This window comes from Anarrhichthys ocellatus, unplaced genomic scaffold, assembly GCF_004355925.1.
Source record: "Anarrhichthys ocellatus isolate YVR2014 unplaced genomic scaffold, GSC_Weel_1.0 scaffold24, whole genome shotgun sequence".
In the NCBI taxonomy this organism is placed as follows: Eukaryota; Metazoa; Chordata; class Actinopteri; order Perciformes; family Anarhichadidae; genus Anarrhichthys; species Anarrhichthys ocellatus.
The window spans coordinates 9,369,137-9,385,857 of record NW_022280054.1 but is presented as its reverse complement, the minus strand read 5'-3'; the positions used below and the strand labels follow the sequence as shown (position 1 = coordinate 9,385,857).

Here is a 16,721-nt window from a genome sequence, read left to right as displayed (position 1 = left end):
CCCTCCTTGAACCCTTTCTCTGATGGCTCAATTTAAAGGAAGTCATACGTGCTGTAGCTACAGGCAATTAAGTGCTTCACATTCAGCATGCAGCTGCTGTTGTATTTTAAACCAATAGCCAAAACAAACAAAGCAAAAGCTCATACAAGAGATATATGAATTATATGGAAAACAAGATAATTGTGAGAGCCATAAGTTTAAGATGTTGTGCCCTCATCAGGCTGGCCATGCACCACCAATCCATGATAAGCATTTTATAAATGAGCATTTACAAAATAAATGAGTTAGTTTTGTTATTGCTCAGTTTCTCTCTTTCTATATTGCTGCGCCATGTTGCCCCTTTCCTGCTGGAAATGTTATATTTCCATTCTTGAGGTCATTGGTTTCCTGTATTTTAGTATGAGCCTTGTCGGATGTGTGCGTGTGTGTGTGTGTGTGTGTGTGTGGAGAGGGGGTTGATTAGTGGGTCACTTCCTTCCTTTACCTCTATCTGGACAAAATCAGCAGCAGCAGCAGCAGCAGCATAAAGGAAAGCCTGTCAAATTATTGAGAGTAGGAAAAGAAAGTGAGAGAAAGAGAGAGCCGATGGACTCGCAGAGACTGACAACTATTGGAACGAGCAGTTTTTTTTCAACAAAGTCTTGGTCACAAGCCACGACTTAATCTGTGCGTAAAACCGATTTGTGATGAGACGCTGACCAACACTGTTACAGTCAGACATGTGTTACCGCTTCCTCAGTGCCATCAGCTGTCTCTGCATTCTTCATACCGGTAAGTAAGAAGTTTTAGTTCCTACAAATCTAAATTCTTCTAAATTCAACTCTGCTGCAGTAGCTTTAGTGAAGGTAACTCAAAGTATGTACGATCTATTTAAGTTATCTGGCGAGTCTGATTCTGAAGGCAGAAAACAACCCACGATGTTTAGATGCATGTCTGTTGAACTAATTGTCAGTTGCACCAAATGATGCAATCTTTTGTGTAGTTTGTGTTACGACTAAGGAAAAGTGCATAGTTATATTTATCGGCCTTGGGATGGTTCAATTTAAATGGCTTCATAAAAATACTGTATATCAAAGCAGCAACAGTTTATTGTTGCATCACAATGAGCCACGTTGACTTCCCTTTTTCCCAGGTCTCTGGGCTGAAGAATGCAGCCAGGGTGTTCTGGCAGAACGCGAGACAATATATGCACCAGCAGGCAGCAGTCTGTCTCTGTCCTGTGTGGTCCAGCACTGTGGACGCACTTGGACGGGAAACTGGATGCGTAGAAACTCAAGAGAGGACAAGTTAATTGTGCGACATCTTCTGACCAATGTGACGCTCTCAGCAACTCAAACGCGACTAACTTTGATTTTCCTGAGTGTCAGCCAATTAGACGAAGATTCCTATGGATGCAGAGTTAAATGGGCTCATGGTGACACTGAGCATGGACATTTGAAGTATGTGAACGTCACTGCAGGTACAGTTGTGAGTGAACACTATCATTCATATACATATAACAGGGTACACTCATTTGGGTTATTCAAACAGAAGAGAAATTGAATTGCATTATTTTTGTCCTCCTCCAGCCGTCCCTTCTCAGAGGAGTGTATTGCACAGGGTTTTGGTCTGTGCCGGTGCTTCTCTTTGTCTTCCCATCATTCTGGGATTGGCTCGTTGTCTGAGTTCAGAAGTCAAGCCCCAGCCATTTCCGAGGACACTCTCCACGTACTCAGCTGTATACAGAGACCAACCACAGCCGGCTCCACAGCCCCCGGCTCCACAGCCCCCACCTCGATGCCCCATACCTCAGAAACGTAGCAAAACCTCTCACAAAGGTATATTGTATTCTTACTTATTAGCCTGTAACATTGATATAAAGCATTGTTAAAACTGCTGTATTCACTGTAGTCATTTTTGTTTTTTTGCATGTCACAGACGTTCCCAAGTCCGTACAGAAGACTGAGGTGGGTCAAGACAGGATGACCTTTGTAGTGCCCTCAACATTGTTTGTTTCCTCTGAATAGCCTTCAATATGTCTGCAGTTCATGCATATACCTTTATGGGCACTTAGACAATTGTCTTTTTTTGTCATTTACATTGTTACAGGTGGTGTATGCCGATATTTCCCAGGATACACTGGGACAACAGGGAGCCACCAGAGAGCCTAACCAGTCCATTGTGTACTCATCTCTAAGATTTTCCTGACTGCAATCAAAGCAGGCAGAAAATTGTCTGCTGGGGATCAATTATGTATTCTTTTCGCGGGATTGTGCTTGATCCTCGACGCCTTCGGGAGACATTTGATGTGAACGTTTTGGAATCTGGGAGTTTCTCACACGCAGGACTGCATCTCTGAGACATTCTGATGAATGTGTCACTATCAGCTCATCCTTGAACTCAAAACGATACCTGCACATTGTGGAAAATAATTAAAGGAGAGGACAAAATAATCCGGCAGAGTAATTTTGTCTCTCCATGTCTGTGGACTGTCCTGATTACATTCGGATGTGGTGACAGTTTTAAGTGCCAAAATCGTTCATGTGCAGGCAGCATAATGGACAGCAAAAATGGAGCAGATAATGAGAAAAGATTCCTCTCTGTGGCATAATTTCACTGATACAAACACTTTCATTGTTTTGAAATGTAACTGCAGACAAGCAAAACATTAAGTGCAGTCTGACCAATTTAAAGTATTTTTTTATTGTCTATAACATCCATCAATGTGTTCATGAACATACCATGTTAAAGTATGGACAAACCCCCCCCCCGTATTGTGCTTGACGTGTTAAAAATGAGATACCACATAAATGACACAAAATACAACATTTTATTTTAGAATAAATTCTCAATGGCACGTTACATAACCAAATATACATATACATGTTTAGACATCTTTTAAATTAATATATTTCCTTTAATCTTTTTACCTTTTTTAATCAGCATACTCTGCAGTTACATTTTTTTTTACATGACATCAACGCAAAATAAGTCATCATTTTAATAAATTAAGCATATTAACAGAGGAAAGACTGCAGGGCATTTAGGTGATAATGTACCTGCTACAAACTAAATGACACCTGGACTTCCCGCTGTTGTGTGATTTCTGTCCCTGCTTCCCTTGCTCGAGGCAACCTGAGCACAGGCTAACTGAGCACAGTTATTTGGGTGAACTGACCTCTCCCTCTAGGATTTGAGTTTCACGTGACAAAACTTCACACACCGTCAAGCCATCCAGGAATGCTTCTCTGCACAGTAAGAGCACATAGACATTCTTCCAAAGACCTACCAGTTTGGTCACATTGGAAACACATCTGTGTGTCTGCAAGCTTTTTTTTCTTGATTAGCACACTCCCACTTTGCCCTGCCATCTGTAGTTTGTGCAGCTCCAGGCTAACGTCGTGGTATAGCTGAGGGCGAGAGTAGACCTTTAGTCCTGTTGTGCTTGTAAGCAGCTGGCTTTGCAATTTACTTCTAAAATACTTTGTAATAACAACTAACAAAGCGTCAGAAAAAAGGTTCACATTCAAAGTGTTTTTGCCAAAGTGTGGTTCCAAGGTTTGTTTAACCTGAAGCATCTTTTGTTTTTTTCAAGTCTTCTTCACCAGCTCGCATGGCGGGAAACTTAAAACCCGGGAGACTCTCCCGTTCGAAAGATCCACCGAACATAGACAAATACACCGAGCTAGCAAGCTTCAATGGGAGGTATCAGTAGGTGAAATGTCAGTGCAACGTCTATTTTCAGCAAATGTTTGCGTTGATCGGCTACCCACAGCTGTGCTGTAACCAGATCCACAAGATTCTTGTCCTCTCACACAGTGAGGGAGACATATATAGAGAGATATAGATAGAGAGCATCAGGGGTGAAAAGGGCTTTTGATAGATTGTAAGGCGCAGCTTTGGCTAAAATAAGCTTATGGCAAAATGTGTTGGCAGTGTCTCCTACTGTGGCCCATATGAGCTAATTTCCACTAACCAAGCACTTGAGTTCAGGGATATGAAGTTACCCTCACATATACGGAAATGCTGCCATAGGTATCGACTAAGATTCAGCAATGTCGTATTTATAGTGCAGTAGACACAAAGCAGCAGCTAGCAAGGTTACAAAAGCGTTTCGAAAAAAAACAAAGGTGTTCCCTAGAAAAGCGTTTTTATATGCAAAGAACAAGCTAAGATCCTAGAGTTGAGACTCCCTGTGCTGTCACCTCCAAAACGCTGCTACTGTAAGTCTACATTATGTTACTGTGCATGTGTGTTTGTTTGTTTGTCCACGTAGTTATTTTTGGCAGAAGAGGAACTGTTGCCAGACGTACCATTGAAGGGGAAAAGGCAAAAAAGGGAACATCCTGATGTCTGACAACTCTTAAAGACGTCTTTTCCACTGAGCACTCAACGGTCGACTAGATGAAGAGCAACAGTTCGGCCATAGTCTCATGTTACCGTTCTTCAGGATTACCGTGTTTCACCATTAAACGAGACGCTGGAGAAAAAGCTGAGGCAGAGTCTGGCTCGGCCTACACTCACAGTATTACAGCCATGCTAGGACTTTCATGTGACGTGAACAATTAGCAACGGAGATGCAGAAACTTGTAACATTGGCAAAGTATCGACTAATTTCTGAAGTCTAAGGTTGGTTAGAAAGAAAGCCAACATGGCAGCTGCTTCTCCTCACTATACACTCACAGTATTGTCAGTTAGTTTATAGTGTGTGGCGCAGTTGGTAATCTTAGCAGATCATCCTTGGCGTATGGAAGTGGTTCTACGCTGATTTTGTGGTTGTTGTTGTTGATATTTTTTCTTTTTTGCAGCTCCATCAACCCGCGCGGTCCCTTTGTTGTGCAAGTGTGATGTTTCCAGTCCACAAAGCTACTCGGACTGAAAGAGAGTGAAGTGAAGAGAGAGGCCAGTTAGAGGAGAGTGTTCGCTGACGGCATGCGTCGTTCAGTCTGGGCCTATTACCCAACACCAGCTCGCCTGTTTCAGTGACATTACACAATGATCTGGAGATAATGACATGTGCGTAAGATGGAAAGTGAGTATCAAAAACACAGAAGGGGACTTTTTCTTATGCTTGCAGCTTGTCGCACTAAATTCAGTTGTTAGTTTCTGCTTTAAGAAGTTCGAACCTTGGCTTTTGTTTTGGTATGTGATATGATGTGTTCCCTTTTCTTTTATTTTTATAATAATCAGCACTTTTCTTTAAAATATGCTAACCAGGTATTACAACACTTACAGTTGTGGATGAGTGGCTCATTTTGTCAAAGCGGAACTTCAAGTTTGACCTCGGTGACGTCTTACTTTTCACATCTGCAGAATGTGGAAGAAGGGAACGGAAAAGACGGGAAGGAAATGCTCATTAGAGAATCTGTCATCTCCAGGATGTCGTTCTTTGAAAATCGTTGACAGCTGAGCGGTGATTGCCGTGTGTAAATTCGTAGGTTTACCTGTTGGACTGCGGCACATGATGACAGGGGTACCGGATCCCTGGCTGTCGACACTGAGGGAAGGACTAAAGGCGGAGGAGGATGTTATGGAGGGATGGCTGGCCTGGGGGACGGAGAGAACAAAGACATTTACCACGGAGGAAGAGATGGAGGAGGAAAGAAACTGAAGAGGCTCAGTGAAGCACGGAAATGATATTTTGCTGAAGTTGACTGAAGCCTTCCTGTGAGCAAAGTTAGAGGCACTGAATGTTTGGCAGGAAATACAAGTGGAAATGATGCTTTGCAGGGAAGAAAAAAACACAACAAGTAGGAGGAAAAAATGAAATGGGCTGTATGTGTTTTGCCTCTGTCAGCTGTAACGACCACCATATATTTGCTGATACCACAGTCTATGGCTGATACCCTCAGCCATCACTGCTCACCATATGAACATTCAGAGGAACAGAGGAAATGAAGCTCTTATTGACGCAGGGTTGTCTACCATATCACTTCTTTGTTTCACCGCATCTGAAGGAATGTTAGCCAGCTAACAACAGCAAAACATGCTTGTCTTAACCTGATGATGTGTCTGTCATGTGTTTGAATTTTTGTATTTTTAATTATGTCAAGAAAGTAAAAAATAATGAAAAGTATCTGTTTTTATTTCAATCTAACCATTTGGCAGTACCCCCGCAGCCCACTAGATGGAGTTTTGAGGCCCAACAGTGAGCACTGGCCCAGTGGTTGAGAATAGATAGCATCTGTAAAGCTCACTAATAAACATGTTTGTTCAAGATTTCAAGTGTAAAAGCTGCTGTTTTTACAGGAGGATATGGGCTGGACTATTTCTTGGCACACTTGGGTATTAGTGCAGATTAAACAAAGGTATACCATATCGATTAGTGAGCTTTAGAGGTGCTGCTAGGCTGATTGTCTTATCTTCAGAGAGAGCCAGGCTAGCTGTTTCCAGAGCTTTGCGCAAAGCAGAGATAAACGCCAGCTCCATGTTTAGCGTACGGGTATGAGAGTCTCATCCAAGAGAAAGTTAACGAACGGATTTCGGAAAATGTTCCCTTCGTGATGATCACTGGTGCACTGCTGCAAAATTCTCTATGTTCTCTGGCCCTCAATAATGACATTGTTAACAGCCCTCTGTGTGATTCCCATGCAGTCAAATGGTAAGACTAGGAATGATTGGACAGCATTTCTCACATTGGACAAAACAACACTGACAAGCAGTGTCATCCGATACACAGAAAGTGAGAGGAGCCGTAATCGTTATAATCAGTGTGCTGATGTCCAACCCTCTCTATTACAGGGCTCTGGGTAATTACAGACTATTTCACCCATGAAAGCTTTGGCGCTACCACCAACCTCTCACTCCGTTAGGAATGTGTTTCTAAATCTGCTCTCTCCACTTTCAACCAGAAACAGTGAATTTCCTCTCTTCTTCTCTGGTAAAGACGAGCTCACTTTGTTCAAACAAACTGTGAGTGTTGCACTCACTGTCTCCAGTTCTTCCAGAGCTTCGGTTTCCCCCGTGGTGCTGCTGAAGCTGCTGGTGCTGGACGAAGAGCGAGAGATGTTCGGTCTGCTGCTGCCGCACTCTTTCAGCTTGACAAACGGCCTTTTGAGGAACACAGAAGGGGGACAGGGGTGTAGAGAAGATTCAAATTGGGAGAACATTAGACCTGAGACAAAAGACCAAGTTTGCCTTTCGCCATCTCCCTCTACAGAATTTGGAGAAGAGTATAAGATGATCTCCATTAACAAGTATTTGTCCTACCTCTCTTTGTTGGGGCAAATCTCAGGCGAGCTGGGATTGGATGATGTCTCTGACCTCCCCTCTTGGGACAGCGGGCAGAACTCTGCAAGCTTTTGGTCGCTGCAGACAAAAGAAAAACACATTAATGACGACACCTGACGAGACAACTTCCTGGACCACGAAGACAACACTGACAATGTTGATATTTGCGGTGTGATGAACATGATCATGATACCGAACAAGAAATGCAGTGGCATTTAAAACAGTGAGTCCTAAAAGACCAACCTGCGTGTGTGTTTGTCCGATGGGGACTCTGTGCTGGAGTGGAGACGAGGGAAGAGGCCTGAGCGCCGCTTCACTGGGCTCTTCAGAGGAGACTTGGCTGACAACACAGGAGGCTGAAGATCACAGATTATAGAATTAGGCTTCTCCTTATTAAAAAAAAACACTCTTAACTCATTTAAATAACTGAAATAATTCACTTGTTGACATAGAGGCTTTCTCTAAAAGGACAACACAGGTGTAGTTCTTTTTTATTGGTATTTACTGGCATTGGTATTATCAATCTTTTTTGACCCAAGTTCTCCTTGATTAATGACTCTTTCCATTCTGAGTGAGCAACCATCTTCCCCGTCCCTTCACACCCTCTTACTCACAGTGAAGGTGCTCTTTGTGCATTCACTGGTGCTCTGTGGCAGTCCTCCTCCGCTCACGCTGGCCGGGACCCCACCTCCTACCCCGGGGCTCCTGTGACGGTGAGACCCCACCATGGTCTCCATGGAGTGGCTCCTGACACGCATGGCTCTCTGGAGGAGGAGGAGGAGGAAACAGAATGAGTGGTTGAGGAAGAGAGGAAGACCAAGGTGCACCGAGGAAAGGGGAAGGAAGAAGATGGGTAAAGGAAACCAAGAGAGGAATGAGTGTGGGAAGTGAAATAAAGGTGCAGAACAAATGTGTTTTATCAGCTTAAATGCAGCAAACATTTTAATGTATGAATTAACATGTAGCATCATAGATGCTATTGCACAATACAACCACCAGGGGATGCAGTTCTCCAAGAATGAAGCCAAATAGGTTGGAGTTGATGAATGAACTAATCCTTTTCATTTTCATTCATTTAAAAAATAAATAAATAACAATGGTCACAGAATTTTTTTAGAGTTCATAATAAATTCCAGACAATTTAAATAGTAAAAAATACAATTAAATACCATTTAAATGTTTTGTCTTTTAAATTCTGCTATCTTTGGCACATAAATTAATAAGATAATATTTAATTAAATTGACAAATACAACTTGAAAAGCTTATTTTCTTTGAAAGCATAAACACAAACAACCACATATGAAACAATGTTTATTAATTATGTGGCGATCCTCTGTTGAATTTACAGTAATGCAGACAGGTAATACACAGTGACTGCCAGGGAAGCAATTAGAACAGCACCCCCTGGGACTGACTGCAGAAAGTGCAAAGTAGCTGTCCATAAAGCCTGTGAAGAGTAAGAGAGCCAAATTATTATTATTATTATTAGTCACACATTCATAACACACACAGGGGCACACAGATGAAAATACAGATTTTAATTGTCATATTAACATCAATTAGCCTTTAAATGTGGACAAACGAGTGTGAAGAGACAGGGATTGAGAGAAAACAGACTGACAACGAGAAAGGGACCATCTTTTACAAAGTACAGTGTTTGCGTTCATTTTCACACACACACACACACACACACACACACACACACACACACACACAAATGTGGAAATGTCATTATTTCGGTAAAGGAAATCAAAATTCAGGCGGCAGGTGACAAAACTACAAAATATAATGTAAAATAATACAGTAGGGCTCTCGTGCATTCTGGCTTGCTTTCAAATATTCTCCTGTAGATCAGCTTTTTCTCTGCTCTCATATAGTGTCCGCTTCAGACCATGAATATGGGTGTGTATGCATGCGCTTTACCCGTGTTGTGGGGACATACAACTTTTTGTCACATTGTGGGGACAACATGCTCCTCCCCATAATGTCCATCATGACAGACTTGGTTTCAGGTGAGTTTAGGTTAAGGTTAGGGTAAAGGTCAGGATTAGGCTGGTAGCGGTTTGGGTAAGTCTCCAGGAAATTAATGTAAGTCAATGTACTGTCCCCAAAGGTCATGAAAACACGACTGTGTGTGTGTGACAATATTGGTCGAGACATGTCCTCACCATCCATATGCAAATCTATGCCCTTGATGCACAAGCCTACACACTTGGCATTTAAAGTCAAAATCTTTAAGCTTAGAGGAAAAGCAGCAGCAACAACGCTACTGATGGTTGAGCACCTTAAGTCATCTTGCAGACCGGTGACATTTAGTTGACCTACAGCAGGAAAACCTCAGAGTCTTGGGCTGTAATAATGGTGATTAAATAAATGTCACAGCGCTGAGAAAACATCACATGCTGTCACGTATACTCGTGTTCAGCTTCATGTTCACCTTGAAGGACTCTAGCAGACCCCCGTGTCCCCCGTTCTCCAGCTTGTCCTCCTCTCCCGGCTGGCAAAGGCCCAGCGTTGCCTGGCTCTGTCTGTGCAGCTCGTCGTGGAGGTTGTCCAGCAGCGCAGCACGCGTTCTCCCCTGGAATCAATTTACACACACACGAAACTCATGTAGGAAAACATCGGGGTCGGTGTTGATTGAGGACAAAGCCGAGCTGTGACTGAAGGCAAGCTGTGGGGTTTTGAGTGTGGTTGTGCGGACGTGTGTCACCTCTAGTTTGGCGAATTTGTCGGATTTGTAGCAGGCGTTTTCAGCATTGATCAGCTTTGTCAGCAGGAAGTCTCGAAACTCAGGACCCTGGAGAGAGAAAGGGAGGGGTAGAATTAGATGATGAACCAAAAGGGTGGGCAACAATGAGGAATGGATACTATTGCAGCACACTGTGTCTGATCAGCCTGACTGATTTAAATCCTCATCTGCCTCTCGTTCTCCCGTAACGCTGAAAATCATGTCCCGATAAGTAACTGAATCTTCTACTGATTCTTGAAGCTAGATTAGTTTTAGTGCAGTTTCCCCTTCGTGACAATGATCTGATAAAACAGTCCAAATGTTCATCTTTTTGACTTGGTTTGAACAAGACAATTTCAAATACTGAGCCGTGGTGGAAGAAATACTCAGATCCCGTTACTTAAGTAAGAGTAGTGAAAAAATACTCCATTACAAGGAAAAATTCAGCCTACAAAATCCTACCCAAGCAAAATGTGTATCACCTAAATTTGATTTTAAAGTATCAAAAGTAAAAATACTGGTTCTGTAATTCAGTGTCAGACTGCAGGAGGCATTATGTGCTTTCACCATATGTATTGGCATTTTCAATCAGATGAAATATTCATGTTTAAGACGAAGTCGAGTCAAGGTGATCAAATGTATGAAGTCGATAATATATTTCCCTCTGTCGATCACAGCTCTTTCTCTCACCTTCCTAAAGACAGCTGGGTTCGGGAGAGGGGGTCCAAAAGGAGGCACATCCTCCCTCGCTGTAACAGACACCTGTTGACATAAAATAACAGTGACACGTCATTAGCGTGTATTTCAGGAGGGCTCGGGTTTCGAAAAGTGAGGATGAAAAACAGTCCAAGGAAAACTTGAGAACACCCTTTCATCGCGAGAGAATGATTGATTAATGATTGTGTACTTTGCTGCGCTTATGCAAGTTATTCATGGGAGAACAGTTTGTCTTCTACCAGCAACCAGCTGGCACTCTTTAAAGCTTGTTTGAATTTAATACGGAGTCATTTCACCACACAGGCCTGGTTTGTACCTTGTATGTTGTGTGCTCCGTACAGGGGTTCTCAACCTGCACCAGCACGTAAGCGTGCAGGAAATTGGAGGCGATCATGTCTGGAACGAACGGTGTGGCCTCTTCCTGGAAGACTGTGGCCACAATGTCATTTCCTATGTGCCTTTTCCGCTGGAGCTAAAGAAGCAGAGGGGAGAAATTCATATGATTATTACTTGGGCAACATATTTGGAGTCATCTATGACATAAATCACAGTATGCACTCGGGATTTATTTGTTTCTAAGGAGGGTTGTATTGGCAATATAGCAATGATTTTTTAAACACCACATCTGACTGGTTTAATGTGGATTTTATTTTGAGCCAAAGGATTCTTACTTTGCAGTTAAATCCTTTGATCCATCACTGTAACAATAATGAAGTCAGTATTAAAGTATTGTACCTGCTGGACGTCTCCTTCTGTGAAGGGAAGCTTTGTTGACACATGGAACATAATCTCCCTCCGTCTGAAGACAGTGTAGACAGATTCAGACCCGGTCTGTCCGTGGGATACATCCAGCCCACCACGGAACCTGTCACATTATCAAAGCAGATGCGTCACATTCTCTGTGAGGCCTCCAGCCATCAGTAATGAGATAGATTACATTTTGTGCATTTTAAATGTCAGTTTCATCACATTTTGTGCTTAACCAGCTCTAAGGCCACCCAGAAATGTTGTGCAGTTAGCTGTGTCAGCTACAATTCAAAGCCTCCCTAACAGTGAAAGTAACAAGTGCAACACAATTTTTAAAAAAAGCCTGCAAGACAATAAAGTATACTAAGCTCTGATTACATGTCCACATGGCAGTTTCTCTTCTCAGATCTGATTCGCCAAGCAGTTTATCCGGGTAGCACGCTGAGGCCGAAACAGCAGGACAAATTGCTCCAAGGTTACAGTAATAAAACTCTGCTATTTTGCTCTATTACAATTCACTATAATGGCATCGTTCTTTAGAACGTTGTTGACCTCTCTAGTCTCTACTTATTTTGATGTTACTAAATCCTGCGCTGTTTAAATGCACTTGACTCTGTTTCTGTTCTCTTCTTTTTCGCATCATGTTCTACTCTTACCCTTTAAAGTCCTGAAGTTCAATATTGTTGCCCAGGATACTGACGAACTCCTTGAAAGCTGGTGTCTCCTCGTTGTTCCCAAATAACTCTTCCTCTGATGTCTGAGAGGAGGAGACACGATTATGGCATGGAGCAAAAAAAACAACAAACAGTGCCAGATACATGATACGAGACATAAATCAGTGGATGAGATCTAATGGTGTGTGTGAGTTAAACTGGAGAACACTGGCAGGATCAATATGACCGCTCACCTGTCCAAACTTCTGGTAGATGACTCCAAATTTGAAGGTGTTGTTCACCTCGTGTTCATCATAAGCCACCATCAACTGGGATCCCTGTACATACACAAAAACAACAATGTCCTACTTACTCTCCATGGCTACTTATCTCAACTCATTACACACTTTCTTCTTGCTGTGGTAGTTAGGAAAACATGTTTTCCCGTTCTGCAACATTCTCCAGGGCAGGTTTATTAGGCCCCGTGTTACGTAAGGCTGACATGCGACAAACTGTCATGGCCCTCAGCGAAGGCAGTGAACTCGCTGTTGCCTCTTGCAGACTGAGACACAGATGGGCTGTTTTTTTTTTCCCTTTCCCGAGGCACTGGCTGAAAGCATGCTCCATCACACTCCTCCGCCTGGCTCACAGGGGGAGAAACAGATCCATCATGTCCATTTTAGGAAGTTGTCGCTTTTGAATAATGCACTTACTGAACAGGGCAGATGTTGGAGAGGTAGGGAACTTATGAATAATATGTGATAAGTTTTGTGCTATTTTTCTGGTTAAGAGGGTGTGTTGTCACGTTGGCGTAGAATCAGGTGAGAGATGCTGTAGCATTAGCGTTTTCGGCCATACTGTGCCCCCTTGTCACTCCGTAGAAGCAGACAGAGACAGGATAAGGTAACTCATGTCAGCTTGAATGAATACATGTATAACAGGCTAGATGAGCTTAGGTCAGACTGGATATAATGAGGTTGCAGTGTGGGAGTAACTCACCCGAGGGTAGAGAGCAGGGTTGAACTTCAGCCCTGTGGCATCGTCACACAGAAGCTGGGAGAAGAAAAAGACTCAATATATTTTACTGAGATCATGTAAGAAAGATCTCATTATATAATATGGAAAGTATACCGCTATTCAAACAGTGTTGCCAGACCATATCGAAAGTTTTCAGCTTAATCACAACTAGAAAAGCCACCCAGTTCAATAAAAACCAGCCCAAATCATTATATGCACTAGAAAACACATCATAAGCATACAGAGCTTCATATCTGCATCAAATAACTAAAGATAAAATGTTAGATAAATAGGCTACTGCTACCCACAAATAGTGTCAGACAACCAAATACACAATGTCACTGATGATAACATCAAGGTGAATATGTCCTACCTTATCCCTAACAACGAACAACTCATGTAGAACAAATAATTTACTGAATTTTGTATCTGTATTTTTGAACCAAAAAACGAGCCCAATTTTCATCGAACTAGTCCAAATGAATCAAAAGTAGACAGATTGGGCAGAAACCAGGCCAATTTGGCAACGCTGGATACAGAAGGGAAACGTTAATTCATGGTAGTGAGTTATGCACACAAGCTTGATTACATAGTTAATATAATTAAAACATGTATGACATCTAAAAATCTTAATGATTTGCTAGACATAAATCCTGTTTACATCACACAGCCCTGATTAAATCATCTAATCATATGTAAAAATCACCAAGTACAAAATGGGACTCAAGGATGCTAATTACTGTTGGAAGAGTAGAGACAAAGCAAGCCGGGAACTTGTGAAATTTCTTTTGTTTCTCTTTTGAAAGTGAGTAATCAAAAGTCTGCCGGTTGAGTGTTTGATTAAACCACTGTCACAATATTCACAGCTGTGTGTTTTTGGAGACAGATCTCTCCTGCCATCGATATATCCAAACAAGCATTTTCACTTGAACTGGCAGGCTTTATTGCCACCTCAAGGACTGATTTATGCCACTGAATTACAGATATTTCCTCCTTTGAATCAGTCACTGCAAGGTCTAACAATTACCAAGGGAACCTTTATGACGTTCGTTTACATTTTTTTGCGGTTATATAAAGAAGGGAAAATACAGGAAGTGAATATTCCTACTGTTTTTATTGTAGGAATATTCTTATCCACATAATTTGATTCTTTCTTTTGTTCCGTTACCTCTACTTTGTTGATTTACTGTAATATATTTGGCTGCATGCTGCATTATGTTTGAAAACGTTAGAAAAATCAAGTGCTGTTGTGAAAGGATTTGATGATGATTGATGCTGCTGAAAGTAAGGTCCTTCTTAAGAGCCAGCCGGCCTCCACGTATCAAATCCTGCACTTCAGCGGCATTATGTTTAGATGTCGCCTTCGTTTAAACCTTGTGTACTGTTAAACCCGTCTTACCTTGGCAATCTGTGGTACACTGGGCAGCTGGTTGATGCCTGCTAAAGAGATCCTGTCATGGACTGTTTTGATCCTCGACCTGCAACAGAACAAGAAGAGGAGCTCTGCTGTTCAGATTGCTCAGATATTTATTCCAGCAAAGAGATTTCGTAACTTTTGTTTCTCCTTGTTTATATGCAATTAGGTGATAATAGTTATGATCATGAAGAGTTTAGTCTCAAAAAGAAGAAAAATAGAGATAGCATCACTTCATTGTTTTTCTGTTGATGAAAACATCACCAACTGTGATAATGGAAGGAAAGCTGTTTCCTACAGCACCACAAATCTGTTCAGAGTTAATCGTGACAAAACAGCTGCAACAAAAGACAAAGAAGGAGGGAGACTCTCTTTCCGAGAGAGAGAGAGAGAGAGAGAGAGGTAGTGTTGCTCTTTGGGTTGATTTGTTAGTTGGTCAACCACTTTGGTCTAGACTGGAATTTCTTAGCAACTATTGGATAGATTGTCATGAATGTTGGAAGAGACATTTGTGGTCCCCAGAGGATTAATCCTCCTGACTTAAGTATTCCTCTTACTTTTACTCAAGCACCATCAAGATATTGACATTCGTGGCTTTGATTGTAATGTTTCTACAACTATTGCATAGATTGATAAAGACATGTTTTGCTAACCCCAGGGATTACTTGATTTTCCTCTGACTATTAATCAAGGGCCACCATCAGGTAAAATATTCTCATTGTCTTGTCATCTTGTTATTGTCATTGGTATAGTAGCCAAGAAGAAAAACCTAACAAATCAAATAACAAAAGGACAAAGACAAGCAGCAGAGCAGGAGCGCAGACAGGTTAAAGACAAACTTGAATAGCTTGGACTCAAGAGAAAAATGGACTGTACAAAAATGGGTGAAACTCAACGTCATTTATGCTTATTGTATATACACTTTGTTAGACATACTGTACAGTTTGAGGCGTGAAATGCATCAAGTTAAGATACCAATGCATTTCCCTCATTGTACCTGAGCATGATGCGTAGGTACTCCTGTCCCTCAGCCTCCTCGTGTTTCAGAGACATAATGAGGTGGCCTATGCTGCTGCCAGTGCAGTAATAGTTCATGTGCTCCTGGATGTTTGAAAGTAGAAAAGAGGTTGTGAGAGAGAGACAGATCCTCCGCTGCTAAATACACGGTGACACTGACCTTAAAACACACACTCACCTTGCCTAGGAAGTGTTTGCGGTAGGCGCGGGCTGTGCTGTTACACTCCAGGCGGTAGCTGTGCCCCCCACCGGGGCTCATGCCCTCTCCTCCGTCCTCCTCCTCACAGAAACTGGACTCTGAGGAAGAGGGGGTCCCGGCTGGTGCTTCCACATCTTCAATCCAGTAACCCCCGAACTGTGGCAGGATCACCTGGGGGTATGGACCACCTTTCTCCAGGACCTTGCACAGAAGAGCAGGAGGAAGGCAGAAAGCAAAAATATGCAAAAATATAATATTTCCGGGGCAAGCAAAGTTTTCCACAGTTGCACCTTCGTAATCTAAGCTTGTTAAGCATGTAATAAAAACAAATGCAAAAGTACTTCTATTTTAAATGTATAATCTAATGTCAGACACACTCCGAGCTAGTGGTTACACATGAGAGGGGTGTAGATGTGCGTTATGAGAGTGATAAATGACTCACAGCTTCTATCCGTGGGTAGGGGATATAGTCATCCTGTCGAATAGAGGACACACACCGTTAACAAGACTAAATTTAACATAAGTGAACTTCACTGACCTTCAACACAATGATACAGTTACGAGCGCAGTCACAAACACAGCAACAGAGAGGTAACACAACTTATAATGCCAAATAAGACTCTTAGGTGATGATGCAACAGCCTGAAATGCACAGTCATCAGCAAACATTGATGAGGTCGGGTCACCCCTTGATGACGTCAGAGCTGCTTTGATTCAGTAGCCCCTGGGGTTGAGGAGCTGTTATGAGCTTGTAGTCTTTTGGCAGTCTGCTAGCGTAGCACAGCTCCGGCGCATGACCTCTAAACACTGCTGAGGCCCGTCTGCACCGCGGAAGGAACAGCGCTACGGACAGCCAGCCATTTAAATTGTGCAGCAGCAGGAGGCAGTCCAGAGAGGATCAATTGACAGTTGGAGTTAATTCAACTTATGATCAATCAGATCAGTAGGCTATTGATTTTGTATTTTAAAAGCCCTGAGAAAAGCTCACAGAGGGGTTGGGGGGGGGGGGGGGGGGGGGG

The 16,721-nt window shown here is 42.4% G+C and overlaps 2 protein-coding genes and 1 long non-coding RNA gene across 7 annotated transcripts in view; 2 read left to right on the top strand and 1 right to left on the bottom strand.

The window, feature by feature from the left end:
- Positions 1 to 490: 490 nt before the first annotated feature.
- On the top strand, positions 491 to 2,742 carry LOC116391045 (uncharacterized). Its single transcript, XM_031861270.1, has 5 exons — positions 491 to 771; positions 1,133 to 1,459; positions 1,569 to 1,817; positions 1,918 to 1,946; positions 2,089 to 2,742. The coding sequence occupies exons 1-5, from the start codon at positions 720 to 722 to the stop codon at positions 2,185 to 2,187; spliced, it is 756 nt and encodes a 251-aa protein (XP_031717130.1). The 5' UTR covers positions 491 to 719; the 3' UTR covers positions 2,188 to 2,742.
- A 175-nt stretch (positions 2,743 to 2,917) lies between these two features.
- Positions 2,918 to 6,055, top strand: LOC116391046 (uncharacterized). The gene is made up of 2 exons (XR_004213218.1): positions 2,918 to 5,011; positions 5,197 to 6,055. It is a non-coding gene; the product is annotated as an uncharacterized LOC116391046 (long non-coding RNA).
- rap1gap2a (RAP1 GTPase activating protein 2a) overlaps positions 4,724 to 16,721 on the bottom strand; it is a 71,254-nt gene continuing 59,256 nt past the window's right edge. For all 5 annotated transcript variants that reach the window (XM_031861269.1, XM_031861268.1, XM_031861267.1 and 2 more), the window contains 19 exons: positions 16,145 to 16,177; positions 15,682 to 15,903; positions 15,484 to 15,587; positions 14,472 to 14,550; positions 13,055 to 13,108; positions 12,310 to 12,393; positions 12,059 to 12,159; positions 11,391 to 11,520; positions 10,972 to 11,127; positions 10,629 to 10,700; positions 9,921 to 10,007; positions 9,648 to 9,788; positions 7,824 to 7,973; positions 7,453 to 7,565; positions 7,189 to 7,287; positions 6,909 to 7,029; positions 5,424 to 5,526; positions 5,213 to 5,286; positions 4,724 to 4,854 (listed from right to left, as the gene is read on the bottom strand). In XM_031861269.1, the coding sequence (XP_031717129.1) occupies positions 4,846 to 4,854; positions 5,213 to 5,286; positions 5,424 to 5,526; positions 6,909 to 7,029; positions 7,189 to 7,287; positions 7,453 to 7,565; positions 7,824 to 7,973; positions 9,648 to 9,788; positions 9,921 to 10,007; positions 10,629 to 10,700; positions 10,972 to 11,127; positions 11,391 to 11,520; positions 12,059 to 12,159; positions 12,310 to 12,393; positions 13,055 to 13,108; positions 14,472 to 14,550; positions 15,484 to 15,587; positions 15,682 to 15,903; positions 16,145 to 16,177 (1,932 nt within the window). In that variant the 3' untranslated portion in view covers positions 4,724 to 4,845. The remainder of the gene's footprint in view (positions 4,855 to 5,212; positions 5,287 to 5,423; positions 5,527 to 6,908; positions 7,030 to 7,188; positions 7,288 to 7,452; positions 7,566 to 7,823; positions 7,974 to 9,647; positions 9,789 to 9,920; positions 10,008 to 10,628; positions 10,701 to 10,971; positions 11,128 to 11,390; positions 11,521 to 12,058; positions 12,160 to 12,309; positions 12,394 to 13,054; positions 13,109 to 14,471; positions 14,551 to 15,483; positions 15,588 to 15,681; positions 15,904 to 16,144; positions 16,178 to 16,721) is intronic.